Source organism: Dendrobium catenatum, unplaced genomic scaffold (assembly GCF_001605985.2).
Source record: "Dendrobium catenatum unplaced genomic scaffold, ASM160598v2 fragScaff_scaffold_121, whole genome shotgun sequence".
Classification (NCBI taxonomy): Eukaryota; Viridiplantae; Streptophyta; class Magnoliopsida; order Asparagales; family Orchidaceae; genus Dendrobium; species Dendrobium catenatum.
The window spans coordinates 240,132-265,898 of NW_021318583.1; the positions used below are offsets into that span (position 1 = coordinate 240,132).

General features: G+C 34.2%; 1 protein-coding gene across 2 annotated transcripts; it reads left to right on the forward strand.

Moving 5' to 3' along the window:
- Positions 1-285: 285 nt before the first annotated feature.
- LOC110103904 (endoplasmic reticulum-Golgi intermediate compartment protein 3) lies at positions 286-23,967 on the forward strand. 2 transcript variants are annotated; one of them, XM_020832781.2, is made up of 13 exons: positions 286-678; positions 5,149-5,222; positions 6,331-6,414; positions 6,586-6,666; positions 9,110-9,193; positions 11,865-11,957; positions 12,115-12,294; positions 12,410-12,477; positions 19,515-19,566; positions 19,704-19,757; positions 19,838-19,930; positions 21,114-21,180; positions 23,469-23,967. In XM_020832781.2, exons 1-13 carry the CDS (start codon positions 537-539, stop codon positions 23,558-23,560), a joined length of 1,164 nt encoding a protein of 387 aa, XP_020688440.1. In that variant the 5' UTR covers positions 286-536; the 3' UTR covers positions 23,561-23,967. The 2 variants fall into 2 exon arrangements, with proteins under 2 accessions (XP_020688440.1, XP_020688441.1); XM_020832782.2 differs by having other exon boundaries at positions 287-678; positions 9,113-9,193.
- Positions 23,968-25,767: the final 1,800 nt, after the last annotated feature.

A 25,767-nucleotide genomic window follows, 5' to 3' on the forward strand; every position in this document is an offset into this window, starting at 1 on the left:
AACCCGACCCGGAATTTTCGGGTTTGGGTTGACCCGAACCCGAAGCGGGTCGGGTTCGGGTCCGAAAAATCGTTTTATTTTATATTTATATATCTGAAGCTTCGCAAGATATTTTTAGTGGTAAATCACATCAAAAATATATAATTAAAATATATATTTTTTATATTGAATAAATAAAGATAAGTGATATTTTTATTATTTTTAATAAATAATTTAAAATGTTAAATAACATATAAATAAATATTAAATATAAAATGTTTTCACATTACTTTCCATTTATATATCTAATATTTCTAAGCAAAATATATCGGCCGGCACGATAATTTTAGTAACGTTTTGTTGGCTCTAACTCAAGCAGAGTAGAGAGTTCTTCCTCGCGAACTCCGGGGAAGAGATCGCCTTCTCTTCTCTTCTCCATCTTGTCGTTTGTTATTTTAGTTTTTGTTATTTTCTATACCGATAATCGGGTTTCGTGTTGTTGATCCCTTCTCAAGTCAAATTCCAAAATCCACTTATTTTGCTTGGCGTCTTCATCAATGGAGGGGCTTTTTGGCAAATTGAAGAAACTAGATGCGTACCCTAAGATCAACGAGGACTTTTACAGCAGAACTCTCTCCGGAGGCGTAATAACTATAGTTTCATCCATCGTCATGTTTCTCCTGTTCATCTCCGAGCTAAGTATGCCCCCTACTTTTTCCCGTTGATGACAATTGGTTGAATTTCCTACTCATTTGGAACTTTTTCTACTAGGGTACTTAATATCTGTTGGCGTTTTTTTTTTTTTAAATTTAAAAATCGTTATTTAATGTGTTGGGTTGAGCTTAGGGTTCTGTTGTTGCCGGGAGATCCTTAACTTTTTTGAAAAGTTTGCAGCTTTGGATACTTTGTGCGGTCAATATACGTTGTTTCCTTTCTGTATTGTATAGGAGAGGCTTGCTATCCTTTGACTATAGAAACAATTCTATTTGACAGTCACATTGAATTTGCAAGGGCACTTGCTTCACTTTTTAGTTTAGATTTGTAGAAATTTCCATACCTTCATTTAATAGAACTGAATTGGAATTCAATTTAAACCTCATTCTTGTGCACAATATTTCTGGATGCTTAGTATGTTGTTCAAGATTCGTTTTGATACGATGGTGACAAACTTATGTTCATCTAGTTTTTGTCTAAACAATTATTAAAGGGATTGTTAATACAAGTTAAATGGGATACTTTTTTGTATGAAGGTGCATTGATATGTTTTGTATAATTGTTCTACAATAATTGAGTTCTTCCATCCTTCAGTGATTTTTAGCTATGCATGATAATATCCACAGGACATAGGTATTTTTAGCTTTCGCGATCCCCTCTCTTTGACAATTGTCATCAGAGATGAAGTTACTAAATCTAAAAAAATATCCATAATCAATTTTAGTTGTGCTTTTGATTTAACTGATCATGGTGTCAACTTCTTCTCTTATCCTCAAATCTCTTTGGCAATCCATACGCCCTCCATGTGAATTCTTGAAAACTTCACCAAACCTTTTTTCACCAAAAACCAATATAGATGGTGAAATCCTGTACCTTTAGGGTTTTAGTTTATTTTATTTGCAATAGTGATTTTACTGTTTTCAATATTTTTAATAATATTGCATCCAAAGCTTTCTTCATTCATCTCTAATAGCCACTACCTGCTTCCACCACTCAGTTAGGTTAGTTTTTGTAAACTTCACAAGAAAGAAGCATAAGAGAGGAAAGAAATCAGAAGTGTTAGTGAAAATATTCAATTTTGAAATAAAAAAAAAACTTAAAATTTGAATTTGAAATTCAAAAGAAGAAGAAGGAATTTTCAAATTTTAGCTTGAATTTGTATTCACAATGCAAATCAAATTTGAAAATTGGTTTCAACTGTCCTCTTCTTTGTCTCTATCTCAAACAACCATTTTACCCATATTGTCCATAATACTCTCTACATATGAAAAGCATCCTTTACAATTCCTTCAACTCCCAATTCTAAGTGGAGGTAGGAAATAGTTTTAAGAAGTTTCTTTTGAAATAATAATAGATGCTATATGAAAGGCAAATGATATATACTTTTTATTTGGGCAAAATTATTGCTTAATTGTTTTATCATTCCGATAGATAAAAAAATATTATAAAATAAGAAATAGTATTTTAAATTTGTTAAAATATGATTATAAATATAAAAAACCCCAAAATCGAGATCACGAAAATAATATTTCATTTCATGAAATAATTTGGGCAACATCTTCCTATAAATAGCACAAGAAACTTAAGTATGATACTATAACTATATGATAATACTCAATATAATCAGTTTAGATATCTAATCCATGAATAAATATAAATAAATAATATAAATTTTTCATCTATACATTGAATAAGTGGCAGATTTGAATTTCTACAAATTTGTAATAATACCAAAGTGATGTCAAAGGATGTCATTAGTAGCTAGTTGCCCGATTTTCTAGTGGTGATGCAATGGCTAGATTTGAAGACGCCGAGTGAAAGAGGAAAGGATGAGAGAGAAAATTGCTTAGGAACTCTATTTCCAAAATTGGGTTGGGGGGTGGTATGAAGAGTCTTGTGTTTTTTTATGTTAATAGTTAGGGTTTTTGGATTTCTTTCAACCTACTTCTTGAAAGAACTATGGGTATTTGATTTAAAACAACTGCTAGAAATCAGCTTTTCGCTACTATTGTGGGTGGTAACTTCTCATTAAAAAAAAGAAAAAAAAGCTTCTCATAAGTCATCTGAAAAAATAAACATGATATGTTTAATCGCATTTACGATGCAATAGAAAATTAATTTTTCATGTAAAAACAATTCATTCATACCATTAAATTTCTTCCAAGTTAACTTAGCTTTTGCTACCAATATAATTTGGCGGATAAAGGTGACTTTTTTTGGGTGAGGGTTTGTGTAATAGTCATTTGTTCATGGTTTTTGTCTTGGCGGTTTTTTGGTTTGAAGTAAGAGGGTGTCTAGTATTCTAAATGGAGGGGCTTTGAAAATATTGTTGTTTGGTTTGAAATAAAATAAATATATAGCAAAATTTTAAGGTATTTAGAATTCATCATTTAGTTCAATTTTGGTGTATTTGAAAATCTTAAGATTTGATTGATTTTTAAAACACTATAAATTCTCTTCTATTGCTGTTGTCGCTCGTTCACCAGCCAGTTGTTGTCGAGACTTGTTGGTTTCTTCTATCACTGCTTACTGTCGCAGCAGAACATCGCTGCCATTGCCACCATCTTCGCCAGCCATCACCGTCACTTCCTACCATCACTGCCTCTCACTGTCGCATGCCACCTGTTGCTCCCCGCTTATGGCCTTATGGTAGCATCTTCCCATAAATAGCACAAAAAAAATTTAGTATGATACTATGAATATATGATAAACACTGCCGTTGCCAGGTCCCAAGTCCTGGATGAGAAAAGTGGAGGGTTGCGTTAGGTAGTCGACAGCCAGCGTAAAACTTGTCGAACAATAATGAACCCCACGTAGTGGGATAAAGGCTTGATGTTGTTGTTGTACTATGAATATATGATAGTGCCCAATATAATCAGTTTGGATATATAATCCATAAATAAACTTAAATAGATAATGCATATTTTTTATCTATACATTGAATGTACAAGTGGTAGATTTTAATTTCTATAATTTTGTAATAATACCAAAATGGTCTCAAGACGTTCTAGTGGTGATGACAATGACTAGATTTGAAGAGGTTGAGTGAAAGAGGAAAGGATGGGCAAGAAAATTGCTTAGAAACCCTATTTCTAAAATAGGGTTGGAGGGTAAAGCAAAGAATCTTGTATTTTTTATGTCAATTGTTAGGGGGATTTTGACTTCTGTCAACCAACTTTTAGAAAGACCTATTGGTATTTGATTTTAAATAATTACTAGAAAGTAGCTTTTAATTAATATTATGGGCGGACAATTTCTCATATATCAACTGAAAAAGTAAATATGATATGTTTAGTTGCATTTACAATGCATTAAAAAATTAACTTTGCATGTAAAATAATTCATTCATAGCATTAAATTTTCTTTGAAGTTAACTTAGCTTTTGCCACCAATATAATTTGGTGGATACAACCATACTGTTATTATTATTATTTTTTTGTCAGGGTGTGGGTTGGCGTAAGATAGTCATTTGTTGTTGGTTTTTGTCGTGGGGGCTTTTTGTTTTGAAGAGTAGTGCAAGGTATTCCAAATGAGTGCAAAGTATTCCAAATGCAAGGGGTTTAAAAATATTGTTGGTTGTCTAAAGTAAATGAAACACATAGTAAAGTTTTAAAGTATTTAAAATTCACAATTTAGTTCAATTTTTGGTGTATTTGGAAATTGTATGATTTGACTACTTTTTAAATACACTATAAATTCCCTTCTATTGTCTCCTTTGCCATCACTCACCTCTATCACTGTCTGCGGCTGCCACCTTTTGTTGCCTCTGCTTGCTGTAGTTGGACATCGTCCGCTGTTGCCACCAGTATCGCCACTCGTCGTTGTCACTCTCTACCGTCATTGCCTCTCGTTGCAGCGGCCATTGTCCGTTATTGTCGCCACCCGCCGGCACGGATCACCACCATCATTGAGCTTTACATTGCATTCATTTTACTTCAAGCAAACAAAAAAATAATCATATGATTTACTTGCTCATTCCATTAGCAATTTCTCAACATCAACTCATTTCAAAATATCAATAAGAAACAAAGTTTTATGCGGTAACCACTGGCTTTTCAATATATTTTTTATGAATCGCTTATGGGGGGATTGGTTTTAGAATTTAGTAAGTCCTCATCAATCATTCAAACAACTTCATTTAATTAATTAAATGTCACAAGCATCTACCGACCAAGTGGTTATTCTGCAGTCCTTTGCTTTTTTCCTTATTTTTCTGTGTTTGTGACCCAAGTTTTTTATTCACAAGCACTTTTGAACTGTTAAGATCTTATAACAGTATTTATTCTCAATTTCATTGATCTTACCTGTCAATCTGCATGGGAGTTCTTATTTTGGGTGTTTATTTTCTTTTGTGGACGTTTGTTAGTTTTCTGACTGGCTTCTTTGTTTTAAAATTAATTGCTGTCCTTTGTTTCGAACTTAATTATTGATTTGTGGTAATTGGACTTGCTGCAGGATTATATCTCCACCCAGTAACAGAAACAAAGCTTCTAGTGGATACTTCTAGAGGAGAAAGGCTTCGAATTAATGTAATTGCAATGCTTCACCCTTTTTATCTTTTTATATTCAACTAGTAGATTTTAGTTTCATCAGATTAAGTACATGTTATTAAACTCTTTTGGCCTCTGCTGGAGTCCAGTTGGTGATCAGTATTCTGTTATTCCCAGACCAGTCCCTGGGACCGGTCCAGCCGGCCCTTACCCAAGTGTATAAGAGGCGGACAAGCTTGGTCCGCCCTCTTGAATTGCCGCCCATACATGGGTGGGGCCCACTCATGAAATTAAATAGGAAGGGAGGGGGTTGGCTAGGGCTTAGAAGGCTTAATTGTTTGCTTTAAATAAGAAAGAGAGGATTAGGGTTAGGGTTATGCAAATTATTGTGGCTGTTATTATTCTTGGAGTTTGTTGACTTGGGCTCTAGCGGCATCTAGGGATTGGGGGAGATAGATCCTCCTCTCGAATTGAAGATCAATTGCATATTGATATTTTCTTCTGTTAGTTTGATTCTTGCAATAAAACTACTGTTTTCTCTGATTTTTCATTGAATTTTTTCTTGCAATAAAACTACTGTTTTCTCTGATTTTTCATTGAATTTTTGGAGTTTTCTCACTGTTTAGTCAATATTGTTAGGGTTTACTTGAGATCTTCATGTATTTCCTAACATATTCCCACAGTCCTGCTGCTTGTCTGACGTCTCTCTAAACTTTTTTGCAATAATTTCCTATTTGAAAAGCCTCTTCTAACTTATTAATACATTTATACTTTTATATAATGAATAGCTTGTTGAGACTATTACGTAATGTAACTTACCTGTGTTAGCACTATCTAAACTCATATTTATGAAATCTTTCATTTCATAATTTTAATATTAGTGAGCGTAGTTGATACTTGATAATGGTATAGTACAAATGTGGTAATTGCTTTGAATATTTGAAAAGTTTTTTAATTATTAAAACTTTTAGTGATTATTTAAAGGACTGATACTACATAACTCTCGATATCATTAATAGTTAATTTTACCTTTGTATTAACTTGTAGATTCTCTTTTTAGATTTTTTTTTTTGGCTTTGTGTATGATTTTTTATTTACGTATCTACTACTTGATTCATTTCTATACATTTATGTTTACTAAATGCAGTTTGACATCACTTTCCCTGCACTTCCTTGTTCAATAGTCAGTCTTGATGCCATGGATATCAGCGGAGAAGAACATCTTGATGTGGTATGTATTTCTATTCGATGGGTTGATTTTATCTCTGTTATTGATTTGACTATTCAAAAGCAAAATGATTTATGAGTTAAACGCTTTAGACATCTCTACACCATTTAATTCATCTCTTGTGAATCTTTTCTTAGTTGATCTCTAATTTCTTTTCCCTGCAACACAACACAGAAACATGACATTATCAAAAGGAGAATTGATGCCCATGGTACTGTTATTGAAGTTAGACAAGATGGAATTGGTGCTCCAAAGGTCGGTTATTTGTTACATGATAATGACTTTAGGCGTTGTACTGAATTACTTTTATTTTCTAATTATTTGTTTTGTAAGAATGCTTTACTGTTTCAATATCAATAGTTTTCTCTTATCTTTTCCCTCATACCTTATGGCTAAAGTGCGGAAAAACTGCAGCTGGTGAATGCCTGCTTCAGCAAAGCTTGGTCAACTTTATACTTCAAGAAAGAATATGCTCCCCAAACCATGGATTCACCTAAACCATGTGATTAACTGAATTTATACTGTTTTCTTTATTTGTTTTTGACACATTTTTTCTTTGGCTCTTGCATTTCAGAATTGTCAATTAATAAGACACTTTTACACATCATATTCATTACAACATTGTTAATGTTTAGTAGCTTATTAGTTTTAACAATCCATTAATAAGATACTTTCGAATTCAAAATGCATCTTGATATTAACCAAAATGGCTAAGATAAATGAAAGTAATATATAATTGCTTATAAGCAGATATAATCCCTATTTCTTTGTCTGGAAACACCTACAACCCTTGGATTCTGCCTTGGTTCCAGCCTGTGCCTTCTCCGTCAGCAGCTCTTATCTTCAACCTAACTCAAGCTGGTGGATTCTACCTTCTGACTATCCCACGAGCCCTCTTTCCACTTCTAGCCCTTCATGCTGGCTCTTATTCCTTTTCTTCATTGCCATCCCATCTAATTGTAATTAATTTTGGAGCTAATTTTCGATCCGTAAATTGTATAGATTCTCTACTAGAAGTTCTCCTAGACTTGTAAAAATTCAACATAAATAATGAAAAGAGACGATCAATTCTCTAAAATTCTTTTTTTTACCTTTACATTCTATCAGGTTTTAGCTCTTATCATTGCATTGCCACGAACTTGTAACTTTCATTTCTGCAATTTTCTTCCATCCACCTAATTTTCTTGTAATTGTAGACTCAATTACTATAGCCTTGTTTCTATCCTTTTTTTGCAAGCAATTGCTGCCACTATTTTTTATTACCATGGATAAGTTTAAAATTTGGATTGATGAGTATAAAATTTGGTATTCATAAAAAAAATCTTTGCATAACTTGCGTTTTCTACAATGAGATGAAGGAAACATTAAGTACAAATATTTTACGGAAGGGCACCAAATATTTATGAAATCCACAATAAATAGCGGACACTTATTATTTAGGATTCTTCAGTAGGCAAGTTGTGTAAAATTGCTAGACAGATGAATAATTCTAGGCATTGGTTGCTGGCTTATGAAATATCTTTGAAATCCACCATTAATGGTGGGCTCAAAATATCTCTAAAATTCACCATTAACAATAAACAGAATGTCATCATCTAGGATTCTTCATTTCTTTGTGAGAAAGTTTTGTTGAATTGCTGGGCAGAGTATTGCAAAAGAATTCATAAGGAGAGGATTTATGTTGCATTTACCTAATCCAACATATATGAACGTTTCATTCACGTTTTTCAATTATAATTTGATGCTAAATTCTAGGTATTTTGTTGGAATTAAACTTTTTCATTGAGTCCCAAATCCCTAAGGCTTGGAATATATATTTCGGTGAGCACTTCTTTTGTGCTTCTGCTGTTGAATTAATAAGGGAATTCTGCTATAGCACTCAAAAGTTTCTTTTCTATCAAACTTTTGTAACTTTAATATTGCTAGTATACCGCCTTACTCTTGTTTGTGCTTGTGTTGGTTGAGTTGATGTTGGTCATCCTAATTGCCTTACTCTTGTTCTTCAATGTTCAATTTGCATTACGTGCCCTCATTGACCCGGATTTTATCTTTGTCCTCCGTTTTCTCTTTAGTTTGTTGGTTTGCTGGTAATGGTGTTGTCAGCAACATTTTTGACAACCTTGGCATTGCGGGCAGGAGCTTCTATTGCATGCATTAGTGTTAAATCTTTGTCTCTGGGTTGTTGAAGGAGCGAGGTGATGCCAGAACCACAGGTGGCCCCATTTTGGCTGGTGCTTGCCTCCTAAATGCTACTGTCATGGGTTGATGCTGGTATGAAGGAGAAGTGGGAGTATTTTTAAGAATATTGAAATTAAAATTAGCTGAACAATCTCGGAATCAGTAATGGATTCCAACCATTTTGCTATTTTGGAAGAGGAATTTTAAGTGGTGTATTAGAAAAGTCAAGTGTTTTGGCATTTGTTAGGAAATATAAACCCTCAAAAAGCTTGGGTTCTGATTAATTTTGTCAAAAGACTAAAGGTAGAATCTCACTTTGACTCTTGGAAGCAAAAGCTGTTGAAATAGTACATCATATTTTGCGGATATTTTGAAGCTTCCATGGTCAATTGGTCATGGTACTTTGGTGGTTTACTTTCTAGTTATTATTTCCTAATAATGTTAAGGTTCTTTAATGTTGGTTTCTTTCCTGTTATTGAACTGGTGGATTTATTCTCTCTTAACTTTGATTTTTATTTAGCAGATTGAAAAGCCCTTACAGCGACATGGTGGGAGACTAGAACATAATGAGACTTATTGTGGTTCTTGTTATGGTGCAGAAGCGGTGTGTATTTTTGTAATTTATGTTCTACTTATTATAATCCCAATATTTTTTCTTTACATAGAATAGGTAGGGATTCCATAAATCCAACCATTTTCATAATTCTAATGCTATTTCAGAATGATAATTTGTTGCTATTTATGCTGCATGATTCATGTCTTCTTTCGAATGATACTATTGCTTATGATTCTCTTGCTCCTGTGTTGGCTTTGTACATTTAAGATACAGTTTCATTGCTGATTTTGGGGGCTTTGGGTGTTAGGTCGTCCAGTATGACAAAATAGGCTTACGCTAAAACAAGCCCCTCAAATTTAATCTATAGCTTTTAGGTTAAGGATTATGAAATATTCTGACTTTTGGGTTTGTAGAAATCAATATATTTTTCTATTGAGCTAAGCAATTATGATTGAAAATTTTGAGACATGATCTGTAGTTTTGGGACTACAAATTAAACAGAGATCTTAAAATCTGTGTTCATGGATGGAAGTTTCATTTGCTTAGTTTGGATTAAGCAAATGCGTGATGTTTGGATTGAGATCCTATGCAAAATGATAGGAACCATTTGTTAATTTTGGCTCAAATAGATAAATGGAAGGACTTATAATTTGGTTCTAAGGGTTCTTGATGCTCACATCTCTTGAACTCTTTTAGAGGTTGTTTGGAAATCTCAAAATGAGTTCATGAAAAACACCAAATAAAGAGAGGTTAAATAGCAATGATTTAATTTATATTTGGTTCAACTTGAATTAAGGCAATTCTAAAGTTTATATAAAAGTTGTGACTAATTCCAAGGAAAGATTCAAAGATAATTGGAATGAATTATTTCAACCTTTAGGAAGCCTCACTGCACTACCCATAAAGAGAAAGAAATTCCTAATTGGTTTCTATTTTAGAATGTTTGGATTAATTTGAAATATAAAATATCGATTTGAGAGGGTCTAAAGATTAATTATGGCATAATGTATGACCTTAGAAGCACATAGAATGTAGTTTGCTTTTTTCGTACCTAGTTATGAGTTTTCGAAGTTAAGAGCAATTAATTATTTCATTTTTACTTATTTAAGCTTTGAAAAATTAAAAAAAAAAGTTTTAATTAACTTCGCCATTATGGGACATGGAACATAAACCTTTGAAGGTCTTTGAAAGATCCCACAACGGCTATAAGTTTTTTAAATTAATTAAATTCATTTTTTAGACATCCACCAAAATTCAGGAAAGATTAGAAATCATTTTTTTTTTTAAGATTAGAAATCTTAATAATTGTGAATTCCCAGATATTTAGGTTATTTTTGTTGTAACCTATGATTTGATAGGAACGAAATGTTACTTGTACGGATTGAAACAAGTGCAGAGCCATTTGAATGTAGTAAAATTGCCATGAATAACCTAAGATTTGATATAGGTGGAAGGAATATCCAATATGAATGTAATTTCATGCATGGGGGGTCATCGGACATCCAATTTATAAAAAGGAGCATGTTTAAAATCTAAATTAGTTTAAGAAGTAGATTAGTGAAAAATTTTAAAAAGTAGCAAATACGGAACTTACCTCTTCTGTTTTTATAAATTACCCCAATTTAAATTTTTTTTTTTCAGATTTTAGAAGAAACCGGTACATGAAAATCCTGTTTCTTAAGAAACCAAATTTAAAAATTATTGTCCCAGTTTCTTAAGAAACCAGATTTAAAAAATTATTTAATATTTTTATCAATTGAAAGGGACAATGCAAGCGTTGTTTCTTGGCTCCATGTATCCCTTCAGGCCATCAAAGCTGATGCCCGTCATCAGCTTGATCTGAGTTTTGCTTCCTTTCACAATTTAACCAAGTGATCTTCCGCCAATCTCTAGATAGGGGAATAAACTAGCGAACTTTTGTGCTAATTTTGCTCTTAGCTATCACTTTGTCTGGAATACCCATGATAGTGAACTTCCCTCTTCTTTTTTATGTTTGCTGAGGGAAGATAGAGATAGATCCATACACAGTTGTATTTTTTGTAATATTTTGTTTTCTCGTTAATGCAAAATGCAAGTTTCATGGTTGACCCTATATGAAAGCTTTTTATTTCCGTGAGTCACTTCAAATTCGTTTTACAACTCAACTTCCGACATTTTCCACAAAGTAAAATATAAACGGTTGTTAATACCATGAGATTCCACTAATTTTCCCCATTTCACCAACGTATACTGAAAAAATAAAAAAAGATTGCTAGTTCCCTCTGCCAACTATACCAAGTATGCATACTCTCTTCCAACATTTTTGGAACTTGATTAGATCATGTGAACAACAAGCTAAGATTTGAGGATTACATGGAAAACTGCATCATATGAATAATTAAGTTATTCTACCTGTAAACCGGAGGATAACTGGACTCTACTTTATTGTGCAAAATGGATGTCCTCAATGCTGATACATGGGGTCTATTTGCAGCTATAGTATGGGGCTCTAAAATTTGCTCTTTACTGATAATCTTACTTTGATATAATTAGATATCTATTTCGCTGAAACCTTTATTCTGTTTGGTTTGGAATATCATTGAATTGAAACCCTTGGTTGAATTTTGTTTAACTTGTGTGCCATGAGCTACTATTTAATTTTCTTAGAAGTGCTACTTGTATGTCATTCAAACTAACTATTTGATAAGTTTAATTCTGACTTCTATGCTGCTTCTTGTAGTCCGATGATGACTGTTGCAATTCTTGTGAAGAGGTCCGTGAAGCATATAGAAAGAAAGGTTGGGGGATGTCAAACCCTGATTTGATTGATCAGGTCTTTGAAATGTTTCTTTTTCTTGAGATTACTTTTAAATAATATTTGCAATTGATTACAAATGCTCCAACGTGAGAGATCATTTGGTTCATTTCTATAAAGTTCTTGTCATATGTCTTTTGTGAAAGTTATTTAATTGGCTACTTCGAATTTGCAGTGTAAAAGAGAGGGATTTCTTCAAAGAATTAAAGATGAAGATGGTGAAGGCTGCAATATCTATGGTTTCCTTGATGTCAATAGAGTTGCTGGGAATTTTCATTTTGCCCCTGGAAAAAGCTTTCAACAATCAAATGTTCATGTGCATGATTTACAGGCATTCCAAAAGGATAGTTTTAACGTAAGTAGATCTGCAACTTTTTTAATGTAAATTGTAAACGGGATATTAAAGAGCATTTCCAATTTAACTTGGCTCTGGCAGCTAATATTTCTTATTGATGTCGTCCCTGTTGCAGGTAAGCCACAAAATAAACAAAATTGCATTTGGAGACTTTTTTCCTGGTGTGGTAAATCCTCTTGACGGGTACTTTTCTTTTTCTCATTCTCTTTACTTATTATATGGGAACTTTTCTCTTACAGCAATCATCATCATCATTGGTGTTAGCACTAGTATTTGGGATTGATAATCTAATTTTTGATTCATTCTTAGTATTATTATATATTTATATGAATTGTCCATTCTATTTTGTGCAGATTTTGTTGCCCAACTTCTGTACATGTTATTTTTAGTATACCAATTTTACTTTCTGTTCTATTATAATTAATTTTATTCACTTGTCTTATTTTTTTCATGTTTTACCTGTTGTATTACATACACAAATCAAGTTAGGTTTATTTTCTTTTCATTTTTCTTATATAGAACCTACTGTCCTCATCCCTCAAATATTAGTCATTTTTCAATCTATCTTTCCATGTTTTGACGTGCATCCATAACTTTCTCAAAATTTTCTTGCTTAAATTGATTTTCAATGATCTCTTGCCACTGAACACTCAGATGCATACAACAAAACCAGCCTAATTGTTATTTTATAAAGTTTTTTTCTTTAAGTTGCCTTTTTTACCATATAGTACTCTCCCTCCTACCTTTCTCATTTTAACTACATAATCTTTGCTCTAGAAGTTATATCTTTATTTGTATCTTCATTATTTTATATGGTAGATACAAGATATTTTGAGATTTTATTTATTTTATACAAAATGTACACACTTAATACAACAATGATAACAACATCAAGTCTTTGTCTCATTATGTGGGGTTGGCTACATGAATTCTTTGTTTTCCATTGTGTCCTGTTAATAGTCAAAATTGATCATTAATGTAGTTTAACTATGATCAAGTGTTCTTGAGTTGCTTCATTTATATTTCTAGTTCAGTCAATACTCTATTAGACATATCTTCGTTAACTTTATCATTCCTGATAACTTAAATCATCTTTTTGACTCACATTTTTTTTAGTTGTATGCACCAATTCTCATGACATTTGATCAAAAGTTTTTCAAAGTATAATAAAAATCATATGGAAATCTTTTTATTTATTTATTTTTTTCATCAATTTCCCTAATATAGAAATAATCTCAATTATAGATCTTTTAGGCATAACACCACATTGATTTTATGATATCTACATAATTTTTACATCTATATACCATTACCATTTCTTATTGCTCATAAGTTTGATTTGTGTTTACTCACCATAATCTTGATCATCTTTTTTTAATAGTGGTATTATAATAATTTTTTTCAATCATTTAACATCCTCTTGACTTTCAAAATTTTATTAAAAATATTCATTAGCCAAACTGCTTTTGATCTCTAAAAATCCGTGCCCCAGACTCTCCGAGGACCCCTTTCTTCCTTCTTCATTTTTGGTTCATCAAGGAGAGTTTTAACGAGTAAGTTTCGAGGCAAATTTTCAGAAGGCAGATTGGATTGTGAATAAGATATCACTCCGGGATTTCACCCTCATTTTGCGAGGACTTTATGATATGAGTTCAGGTTTCCTATAGGCGCAAGCCTTTATAGTTAATTACCCCTTCAGGTAACGAGAGAGAACTTTCGATTATGCCTAGTCGTCAAACAGATATGTAGTATCTGGTGTATAGTAGCAGTGTGATTTGTTATTTGAAAATTTAATATTTAAAATTGGAATTTCACCATCTTGCACTTAAATCGGATGGTTGGGGGGGGGGGAGATGATGATGAGCCCGATCAAGATCCCATGGTTCCGTCATCTCAGGCATCATGGTCCCTGGTCTACTTAGTCAGAGGAGGTAGTCGACCCAAACTAACCGAAGGATCCTTGTCGACAGCCATGGTTTGTTTTGATTATATCATATTTATTCATATCTCAAGAATTTGATGCCATTGGGGAGCATACGAGCTTTGACCATGACCGTAATTTAGTGGTTCCACTTGACAGCAAACCACTAGGTTCAAAGAGTCTTAGTCATAACTGTTTACCTATGATGTCATTTCATGGTGAAATTGCCGGTTAAAGGATATGTGTCACGTTATTACTAGCAAGATATGGATTGAGAATGTATCTTAGTGATATTCTCGATCAGACATTAGCTTTTTGTGAGCTGAAGTGATTTTTAATTTGTCCAGTCCGACAAACTGTTATGGAGTGTGGATGAGTTTTCGCCTTAAGTTTAGATGATTAAGTTTTAATTGAATGTCTTAAATTTTTGAAAAGCATAGATTCGAAACTTTTATTTAAACTTGAGCCCCTAATTATTAATTTTGAGATTTTTGGCATTTCTTTGAAATTTGCGTGAACCCCTCCTGTTAGGATTTACATTCGACGCGGCCATCATCGGGGTATTTATGAGTAATTTATTTTCTCGGTTGAACATTGTCGACTTTGTCTATTTATCGACAGAGAATTTGGTTCATCACCAACTTTAGGCTTTTACTCATGATTTTTTTTGTTATAGACCTTGAAGGCCTAATATGAATGTATAAAATAAATATCTCGGTCGACGCTGTGACCGTATATTTGTTTGATAGTTTGAGCCGTGCCAAATCTTATTTACTCGCATAGGGGCGCCCATCGAGGCCCATGTGGGTGTACGCATTTGCAAGTATTTTGCATGATGCACTTTGTAAATTACAACATGTATATGCATATTATAAACGTGTCATTGTGCATGTCAGTGTGTAGGGGCACTTTTGTAATTATGAACTGTGCAAATGACTATCATTGGCAAGCATGCAAAGTCTCATTTTGGAATATGGAAATGGCTTATGTTTGCATCTACGAATGTTGCGGATCCGGTGGCATTGCTTAGCAGTACTGCAGGTCATTCGCTACTTTATGTGGGTTGATTATCGTGCACTAACGAATCTCCCGTATGAGCTTGCATTTGCTATAATCCTTTTTCTTTTTGCTTGTGGTTTTTGGTCTTTGTTGAAGAATGTCATATTGCATGTTGATAAAGGACTCCTCATCCTTGCAGTATTCTACTATTGCAATGTGCAGGTGAGCTATATTCATCATAGTCCTTTTGCATTGTGCTTGTATACAACGGGTCTCTTTCAGCAGCTCGTAGGTGCTTGTATTTGCTGTGTGTCATCCGCCTTTGCTTATAGGGGGAGTTGGTGTATTTGGTTGTAGATTGATGTTGACCGTCGACGAGTTGCATTCACTACTGATTTTTTTGCATATATTGATTAGCAAGTTACTGCATCTATTTGCATATCGGATTTGTGTTCATGGGAGACTTCTTCATGTATCGTGTTTATTCGAAGAAGTTATCATACTCGTCCCATGTTGACTGTTGTTATTCACATGGAATTGTTGTACTCATTTGCCATTGGATTGACATTGATTGCAAGAATATCGTTGAATTCATTGCATGTTAATTCCTTCTGCTGCTCGTAGGATTTGATGCGCTTGATTGTACACTAACATTGCCTATAGGGTGAGCTACGTTCACACTATATTACAATAGTGGATCTACTTTTGTAGCATACTAATGCTTGCATTTCAAATGTGTGTCAACATTGACTGTTAAATGGGTTGCACTACTTTCTTCATGCATATTGGTTGGCAAATCTTTGTTCGACGCACATCCATCCTTTCTATCTGTAGAGGATTATCGATGAGAATGTCGCATACTGATTATTCAATCTTTGCTTGCAAGCAATGTTTTGTACTATTGCTGGTTATTGCCTTTGTATGAACTACTGTGTATATGATTGGTTCTTGATTTTTGCTTGTAGATGAACCATCAGTGGATATTAACATTCTTCACATGTTGCATTATGTCCAACTACTTGTGCTGCTTATCGATTGTTTCGCTTGCACTTAAATCATTCATTCCTCCGGGGGCGAATCACGTTGAAGATTACAAGTTCTTTGTTTACTCATTGAAGTTCATCACGCGTATTTCCATCGACACATTTATATTCGCTTGAATGATCCGAGTTACTATTCGACATTGTAATTTTGTTATAATTGTGCATTTTCCAATTTGATGTTCAATTAATTGATTGGGGTTATTAATCAATATTTGCATTTCAATATGATTGTGCATTTTAGCTTAGTGTCCAATTCCCTGTTGTTCAAATTCAGTTCCTTGTGGCCTTGTTTGTATTCAAGTCCCGTGTTAATTTTGTTTAAGTCAGGAATTATGTTCATTAAAAATTTCAACAGCGCACCGACTTCTCTCCCATTTAGGGGAAATTCGAAGTGCTGGGCCTTCCCACCACGCTACGAAGAGCATGCATGGTAGGTATCAGACGACATCGCTACTGTGATTCAACCCCCACCACGCTACAAAGAGTGTGTATAGGTCTTCGAGGCACCTATTTGAAAACAAAGTTTTTTCCTCGCAGTCACTGAGGCACATGCATGAGTACTTAAAATTGTCCCCGCCACACTACGAATAGCGTGTACAGGGCATATCCGCCTCACCGAAAGATCACATCAGATTTCCTCCCACAATGCTACAAAGAGAGTGTATAGGAGATCTCCTCCGCTATGAGCGCTGAATGCGGGGTTTTGGAATATTATACTTGAGCAGGTGTCGACGGCGGCGGTGTCCAGGCAACGACAATGCATGAGGATCGAAACATAAATTTTTTTTTTTATTTTCTTTTTCTTTCTCCCATTTTTTTATTTTTCTTCCTTTTTTTATTTTTTTTCTTCTTTTTTTGAGTGGTAATAATAATAGTGATAATAATATGAGCAACAATTATTATTATTATTACTACTACTATTTCAATATCATTATTAATATAATTAATAATGATTATAATAAAAATTAAGCAATAATAATGTCAGGAAATAAAGGATTATAATAAGGCATTAGAAGGGTTTTTACTTATCAAAAGGCTGTCTCGTCGAGTTGAGTTTGAGTTGTGCTGGATTTGTGAGTTAGAGGAGGAATTCAAATGTTTGGGTGGAATAAGATAACTGACTGAGAGGGGAAAGCATAGTGGTTGCTATTTGGTTATGAGAATAGCAAAATATATGCTCAACTGCTCTGTAGTGTGGCTGACCGAGATTGGTATTAATGGGTTGTGTGGATCAGTTAAGGTTGAGGGGCGATTGGAGTTGACAAGAGGCAAGGATTGTGAGGTCGAAAGCTGTGGCTAGGTTCGGTTAGGTGATTGGGTCAGAGGTTGAAGGCTTGAATTGAGGCAGGTGCCGCTGACGGGTTGAAGAGGGGGGATCGGGCTATGCTGAGTAGATCAGCACAAGGGGGAAGAATCGGCGGGAGGTGCAGACAAGATCAGAATTTTGTGGCTACTGTTAGAGGCATCGGCGCAGGAAGCGGCTACGGGAACTAAATAAGAGGGCTATATGTGGAATCATGGCAGGAGGTTTGATCGTGAGGTCGAAGAGGGCAGTGAATGGGAGGTTTCGGCTATGTCGAATGCGGGTAGAAGAAATGACGGGTGGCTAGTGCGTGGACTCCCGATCGGGCTTGGTAAGAGTTGAAGATCGGGCTGGGTAAATCATAGAACAGGAGGCTGGTCGGATGTCTGGGAGTTGCTCGATAGAGAGGCTGGGACGGGTGTGTCGGATTGAGTGGGCTGCTGTTCGTGAAGTAGGAGGTGAGGTTAGTTGTGCATGTGTAGTTGACCTGGAAGAACAGAAACGAAGAAATTCTTTTCATTTTTGTTTTAACGACAAGGCCGAGTGGGCTTTGCGACCTAGGTAGGAGATTGTGCAAAGAAACGCGAGCGGCGTTGGCATCAACGCCGAACAAAAGTACGAGCTGTATACTTTCATTTATTTTTTATTATTATTATTTCGTCATTAATAATAATAATAATAATAATAAACTATTATTATTATTATTATTAGTTTCATTATTTCAAAGATAGTAAAAACAAATATTTTATTTGCCTTGATTTACATGCGACATTATCTCCGAACTTGCATCAATTTCCTTGCACGAATTTTGTTGAATAAATTTACAGTCGATTTTAGGTAATGTCGATGTTCCGAACGCAATGTCGAATTTCGTTTCGCGATTGAGAGTTGTTTGGGCAATGTCACTCGTCAATTTCCTCAATTCGCCTGCCGTTGCCTCGAGACCCACGCAAATCTCTTCGCACAGGTTTAATCGAACAAATTTATGGTCACTCTTGGGTATCAATGGCGCTCCGAATGTAACGACGAAGTTTGTTTTGCGATCGAACATCGTTTGGCAACGCCGCACATGAATTTCAGGTTTCGGTCATCCGTTTTGACCATATCGTCCAATTCGACTACAAGGGTTCCCTCTTAAGAGAGTTCGACATCCTGATTGCAATGACGCTATTCCTTTGACAATCGGAGGTCATCTGACCCTTCAAGTGATGCGCCTCATTGACGCGCGCCAGTTAAGTCATTGATTTTTGTTCTTTTTGTGCATATTTTGATGTAGGGCTCAACATTGCTACAATATCATCAACAACTCTCTATATCTCACTAAGTAACTCATTTAGTCTAAAAACGTAGCTTTATAGATATTTTGACCTAACTTCTTTTCTCTTTTCTGATTTATCTATAATATATCTTATTATTCTATTAATTAAAAAATTACTTCATCAAAACTCCAATTTGTAGTTTCTTACAGAAGCATTTTTTTTTTTTAATTATTGTTTCGTCATCTTTAATTAAAATCTTAATGTCATTGTGTTTCATGCATCTAACTTGATAAAAAATTGTAAATATCTTATCTCTTCACTTAATTATTTCATATATTTAATTTTTCCTTTTTTATTACCTAATCTAGTATATAAATTATCATAGTTGTGGCTTTTATTTTGCTTATTACCCTCTTTGCAAAGTTTCTAACTTATAATGGTTGTAAGCCCTACTATTATTTACTTTTTAAAAGCACTCTATTTTTCTTTAATAATTCACTCGTCCATCATGTCTCTTTTTGTTTGAGCTATTTTTTCAAGCTTTTTAAAAATTATGGCGTAATTTTTTTGGAAGTTCATCATCATATCTTTCATCATCAGACTTGATCGTTTTGTATATGATCTAACAGTTAGCCTTCAAATTAGTAGCTTATGATTTCATTGATAATTATGTTTGAAAATTGTGAATTACTCAGTGTTCAGTGGATACAAGAAGCGCCATATGGGATGTACCAGTATTTTATTAAGGTTAGTGAAGTTTGATTCTTCTGTCAGACTCTATGTTAAACTTCTTTATGTTTCAATTTTTTGTTGGTACATTTCTAAAGCTAATACCTTAGCACTTTATTTACTTGGCTCTTCTATTTTTTATTGATCTATCTCAGGTTGTTCCTAGTGTTTATAATGATATTAATGGGCAGAAAATTCAATCTAATCAGGCAAGCCATGAATCTTTTGATTGAGTTTGTTCTTTAAAAATCTTTCTAATGATTTTTTAATATTAAGTTTGTTTTCTCAGTTCTCTGTGACGGAACATTTTAGGGCTGATGAGGTTGGTAGGGTTCAAGCCCTTCCTGGAGTATTCTTCTTTTATGATCTTTCCCCAATCAAGGTAAGAACGAACTAATACTACAAAATATGACCTCCCTGAGTATTATTATCTGCGTTATAATCATCAATAATTTTAATTTTATTTTTCATTACAGCACGGCTGTAGTGGATTCCCTGTATTAAACTTCTTTTTATTTATTAATATCTTCTAAGAATTACTGTGCTGATACATTGCTGATGATCCTGTAAATTTGCCTGGATGAGTGTTTGGTGACACCTCCAAATTCTTTTGGAATCTTTTTCTGAAAAATCTCCAAATGAAATCTTATTTTCGGCATTGTTTTAACAACTATAGCATGCTCTTTACATTGTATGAGTTTCAGTTGGAGAGAGGTTAATCTTTTGCTCTAGATTGTGATAGGAAACACTTGAAGATCTCAAGAATTTCGTATCAATCTTTGGGAAACAGCGAGAATTCTCCACAAAAATCAACACAAAACCAGGAAAACAGTAGATAATTTGTATTATTTGATGAAATAGAAACGAAAAATACTAGGATAAAATTGATCCTCTATTTGAGAGGAGGATCAATCTCTCTTAAATCTCTAAACGCTTCCAGAGCCCAAAAATATAAGCCTAAGAGATCTCAAATTTCAGCCAAATTCAAGATGCCTTAACCCTAGGAAAAGAAACTATTTAATTAATACAATTCAAAAGGAAATCTCTAAACAATCCCTACATTCAAATTTCTTTCCCAACTCTTAAAAAATCTTTTCTAAACAGCTTTTTCTAGAATCGGCGGCTTGTTTGGCACGTCAAGGTGGTGGAACTTCAGCTTGTTTCGTCTGTAAGCCGGTCCCGTATGGACCGGCTGGACCAGTCTAACAGATTGGCAAAACTACGTGCCTCCTTTTCTTTTCCTAGTGTTGCATGGTAATTAGTTTCCAGGCTATTTTAATTTCAAAAGATCCTTATGTTGTTTATTCATTCTGGAAAGATATCATGTTGCACGTTTATTGTTTTGACGGACACTTTAAAGATTATTATATGATGAAGTTAGAAGTTGTTTCTTTACGAACGGCAGTTCAGATTGATTGGGCAGCTCATGTTAGGACAATTTCATTGAAGAAAAAACTCTCTTTCTCTCTATATTTGTTTGTGCTGTTTATTAGGTTTAATTTATTACGTTGCTGCATTGTAAAACATATTTGAAATAGGACATTTATCCTGAACATTGTCTGCAGGTAATTTTCACGGAGGGGCATGTGCCATTCTTACACTTCCTAACTAATGTGTGTGCTATTGTTGGAGGTATCTTTTTCTCTCTTATCATTACGCTGCAATTAATTTTTCTTGAAGTATGCCAATGCTCTCCAAAACATTACTCTGTGACTGTCTTAATTATTGAATACTGACAGAAAACCAGATCATATTTTGGGTTCATTAGGTCTGACTCCTCATCAATTGTCTCAATGCTTGGTTTCTCAAATTTAAGTTATTTCAGTTTTTAAAGAGTAATGCATGTAAAATAAAAAGTGCATCGGAATTATTAGCTTATATTAAATCTTTTAGTATTGGATTTTTGGATAAATTATTATGTGCGGACACCGGACGCCGTCTGGAGCCAACCAGAAAGTGCCACGACATTTTTTTGTTAGGTACTGGTGCTGGGTACCGGATGACGGGGTGCGTTCTGGTTAGTCTCCGGACCGTCCGGTATCCGCATAGAATAATTTCTTGGATTTTTGAGGGTGCATACCTATTGAAAACCTTCATCCAGTTTGACGTGTTTGCTTTAAAGTTAACATGCATGCTATTATTATAGAAGTTTCAAGTTTAGTTGCTTGATTTCCGAATGCAATGAAGTTTTGAAAGAGCGGTTTGTTGCGCCTTCTTCTTGATGCGATGAAAAAGCATTTTCAAAACCAAAATAAATTGTCTAGTGATATTCTTTGTCTATAAAGCTACTAAGGAATATACATCCTTTAATAGATTATTCCTTTTTCTATCTGCTGATAAAAATATTCATATATGCCAAATAACGTGCTTATAGTTTTTGGTGGTTACTAGCTAATATAACGGCTAGTTAGTGTTAATGGTTAATTTTGTTAAGCCTTTAATTCACTACAATATGCTATCAGTTAAATGGTAGATAATAAGTGGTTTAACTTATTATGATTTTTGACTAATGAACTAGCAATTATGCGTTAATAAGGTTATTGCACATCCGTTCTTATCTATTTAGTGGCGAGTTAAGATATCAGAAATTGATCAACTAATTAGTAGAGAATTTAATTATATATAGTTACTAACAATGAAAAGTCAGTAGATATAATTAGTTGTTGATTTATCAGATTTGATCTTGAGGAATGTATACTTAGTCGCAATTAAATTCATTCTTCTTATGGAGGGTAATTAGCGCATAACTAACTAATTAGTTGATAATCAACCATACTTGATTATAATTATGAAGTAACAAAGTTAATGGAAATCTGAAAGTCTTTAAACACAATCACTGCGTTGATATTATTTTGGCTATTAATTTCTTGAGTTCATCTTTTATGTTTTCCCAATTTATTTTCTTGTAATTTGCCTATGATATTGAGAGTGGAATTTATTCTTCAGTATTTTGATTACCTTATTATATTTGGTTTACTGCTGCAATTGTTCAGTTTGTTTACTTTCCCTGTAATTCAACATGCCAGCAGTGTTTGTTTTCTCTCTATAGTAGCTTTGTGCTACTTTCTGCTGGAGTGCAACTGATTACCTTTCTTATATGTCTGGTTTGCCTTTTTGGAAAATCATTGCAACATTAATTGGGGACTTGATGTTTCATGTGTTTTAGAATGCCTCTAGTTGTCTATTTCCTTCTATGTGAGACTCATGGCATTGTAGCAGTTTCAAAACTTTCCATGCTTGTTTGTTCTCTTACTGTTACTATAGCAGAAAATCAGTTTTTGCTGATTTTGGTACTGTAGCCATGTTCAGCTATTCTTCTGTACTCATATGTGCACCGTGAAAGAACCAGAAATTGGAGCTTTATTGCTTTTGCTGAATTGTGATTTGAAATTTCGTCATTCTCTCTGAAATCCAAAGGCACTAAATGAAGCTGATAGTTGTAGGCAGATATTTGAGGACTATAAGAAAAGATTAATTTGGGGTCTCTTGGCTAAAAGTGGTGCCCTTGAGGCTTATATTTTACATTGGTGGTTGAGTAAAATTTACATTTATAAAATTTATATGATGTAAATTTGCTACATTGAGTCAACGCTTTCCCCTGAGAAAGAGCATCATCTGTAATTGGCCACAACCACTAATGGATTCATTCAAGCTAGGCAAGACCCCATAGTTTTTCCCCCTTTTATGGGATTTCCACTTAAAATTTTTGGTCTCTTATAAACGCCACAGCCCCTCTATCTTATATATTATCGTGCTAGATCTTCATACTAAGTTAAGACGTTAAATTATATATCTCTTTGCCTCCGTGAATTTTTTCAGTACGCAAAAATGTTTGTTATAATTTTTTTTCTCAATGTAACTTCTATCTTGCCATATTAAAAAAAGCATCTGATAGTGATGTACTATTTCTATTGCACCAGGTATTTTCACTGTTTCAGGAATAGTGGATGCATTCGTATACCATAGCCAAAAAGCTATCAAGAAAAAGATGGAAATTGGTAAATTCAGCTGATCATTGAACTCTTTATCAATCAATCAGCTCTGCAGATGGATGGAGAATCTGCTGGAGATGATACAGAAACTGTATGCATTGATCTTCACAATCTGGATTACTTTGCAATCAAAACCGAGTTTTGAGTCCAACAATGGAGTTCTTTAATCTTTCTTTTCTTCTATTTGTCTCCTCATTCGGGTGCTGTACTCTGATATTAAAATTTTGGCAATTTGATTTCTGGATTTTCTATGGGTTCTGTATAGGAACAGTTGTTGTCTTATAGGAAGGGATGCTTGGGGTAGAGTAAACTTCAGTTCTGGTTTGAGAGTAACACTTTGTAAGAATATATGAACATGAGATCTCAGCAAAGAACTAATTGGAGATTTCACAATGGTTTTTCTTAAGAACTAGTTTGGATTTAGGCATCTTTCGGGACAGTTTTCTTCGTGCGTCTTAAAGTAGTTTTTTAATAAAAAATTAATTTTGTTGTACTAAAAAGTCATTTTAAGAAGTAGTAAGGAAGCCGTCCCAAACGAAACCTTAATCTTTTCATTTCATTTGATGTTGTTGATGTTGATAATAGTGATAATTTGTTCATGTATACTTCGTTTGGGATGGTTTTCTTACGGCTTAAGGCAGCTTTTTATTATAAAAATTAAAATTTTTTGAGGCAATAAGAAAATCATCTTAGATAAAGTCTTAGGCTTCATTTCGGATTGTTTTTTTTATTATTATTTTTAAACTAATTTTTTTAGCCCAAAAATTAAATTTTTTGTAAATTATTTAAAGCAGCAGTAAGAAAGTCATCCCAAGTCAAACCTTAATAGAGGTATTGTTGGCATGTATTCTCAGTTGTTTGATAATACAGTGAGTATTATTTGATATTTTTTAATATTTGAATTCAGCTGACAGTGCTTACATGTTGATATTATGCAGTTTAATATTTTTTTAATCTTACTTAGGATTTGTTGGGGCAGATAATCTAAAAGTGCTGATCTTTTTCTCATTCATAATATTTACTTATGTAGCCGACTCCATATAGTGGGATAAAGATTTTATGATGATGATGATGTTGTTGTTAAAATATGAGCTCCCAACCATCCAATTTTTCGTCCTTGTTAACCTTGCACCCATTGACAAAGTAATTGTTTGTTGTCGCTGAAATGCACGCCCACTATCGATTAATTCCGTTGTTATTAACAACCAAATTCCCCCCACCGTGAAATTATTTTGTGCAGACTTTGGACGTAGCTCTACGCCAGCTGAGTGCACCATCAACCACTTGTGTTGAAGTTGATCTCCATCTAATCCAACAACACCTCTAGTCATAATTTTGTGCCCTCTTTCAAATCACTATATATATATATATATATATATATATATGTGTGTGTGTGTGTGTGTGTGTATGTTCTCAAAAAATTATCTTGATCGAGCAAGAATCTCGAGGCAAAATCGAGCCGGAAATTTCAAGAATTAAATTCGGGAGCATCTGAACTCCAATTTCAGCAAACTTATATTCAAACTGAGCGTCTCAGAAATACGAACCAAACGACACAAAATTCAACTCAATCCGAGCCCAAATGAGTCCAAATCAAGGACCCAAAGTGTTGTTGGAAAGCTCGTACCACAATTTGAGTTGTCAAATGATCTTCGAACTTAGCGAGCTTATAGTCGAATCGAGCGGCTCGACGAGACAAATCCAACGAGCCCAAGATCGCCGAATTCCGACATCATTAAGACATTCAAATGTCTGATGAACAGTGTACGATCAAAGGATTCAATATCAGCCGTCCTTTCGACCACTCTCTATTTGTCCCTGATCTCACACATATTTACAAGCTATGTCACTTCAAGAAATATATAAATAGACCCCTCATTTCTCATGAGAAGGAACCCAAGCAAGAAGAAGAGAAGAGAAGGATAGGAGGGAATAACTCCTCCTCAACCACCGTCAGAGTTCTGTCCGACACTCGAGTGACTCCGAAATTCTGTTGGACGCCCGAGTGATGCCGGAATTCTGCCCGATGCCAGAATTCTGCCCAACTTCCGAATGACACCTGATTCCGCCCGACCTCCGAAGGACGTCAGATTTCTGCACGATCTTCAAGTGAAGCCAGAATTCTTCCCAACTTCCGAACGACACCTGATTCCGCCCGACCTCCAAAGGACATCAGATTTCTGCTCGATCTCCAAGTGAAGTCGGAACTCTTCCCAACGTTGTAATT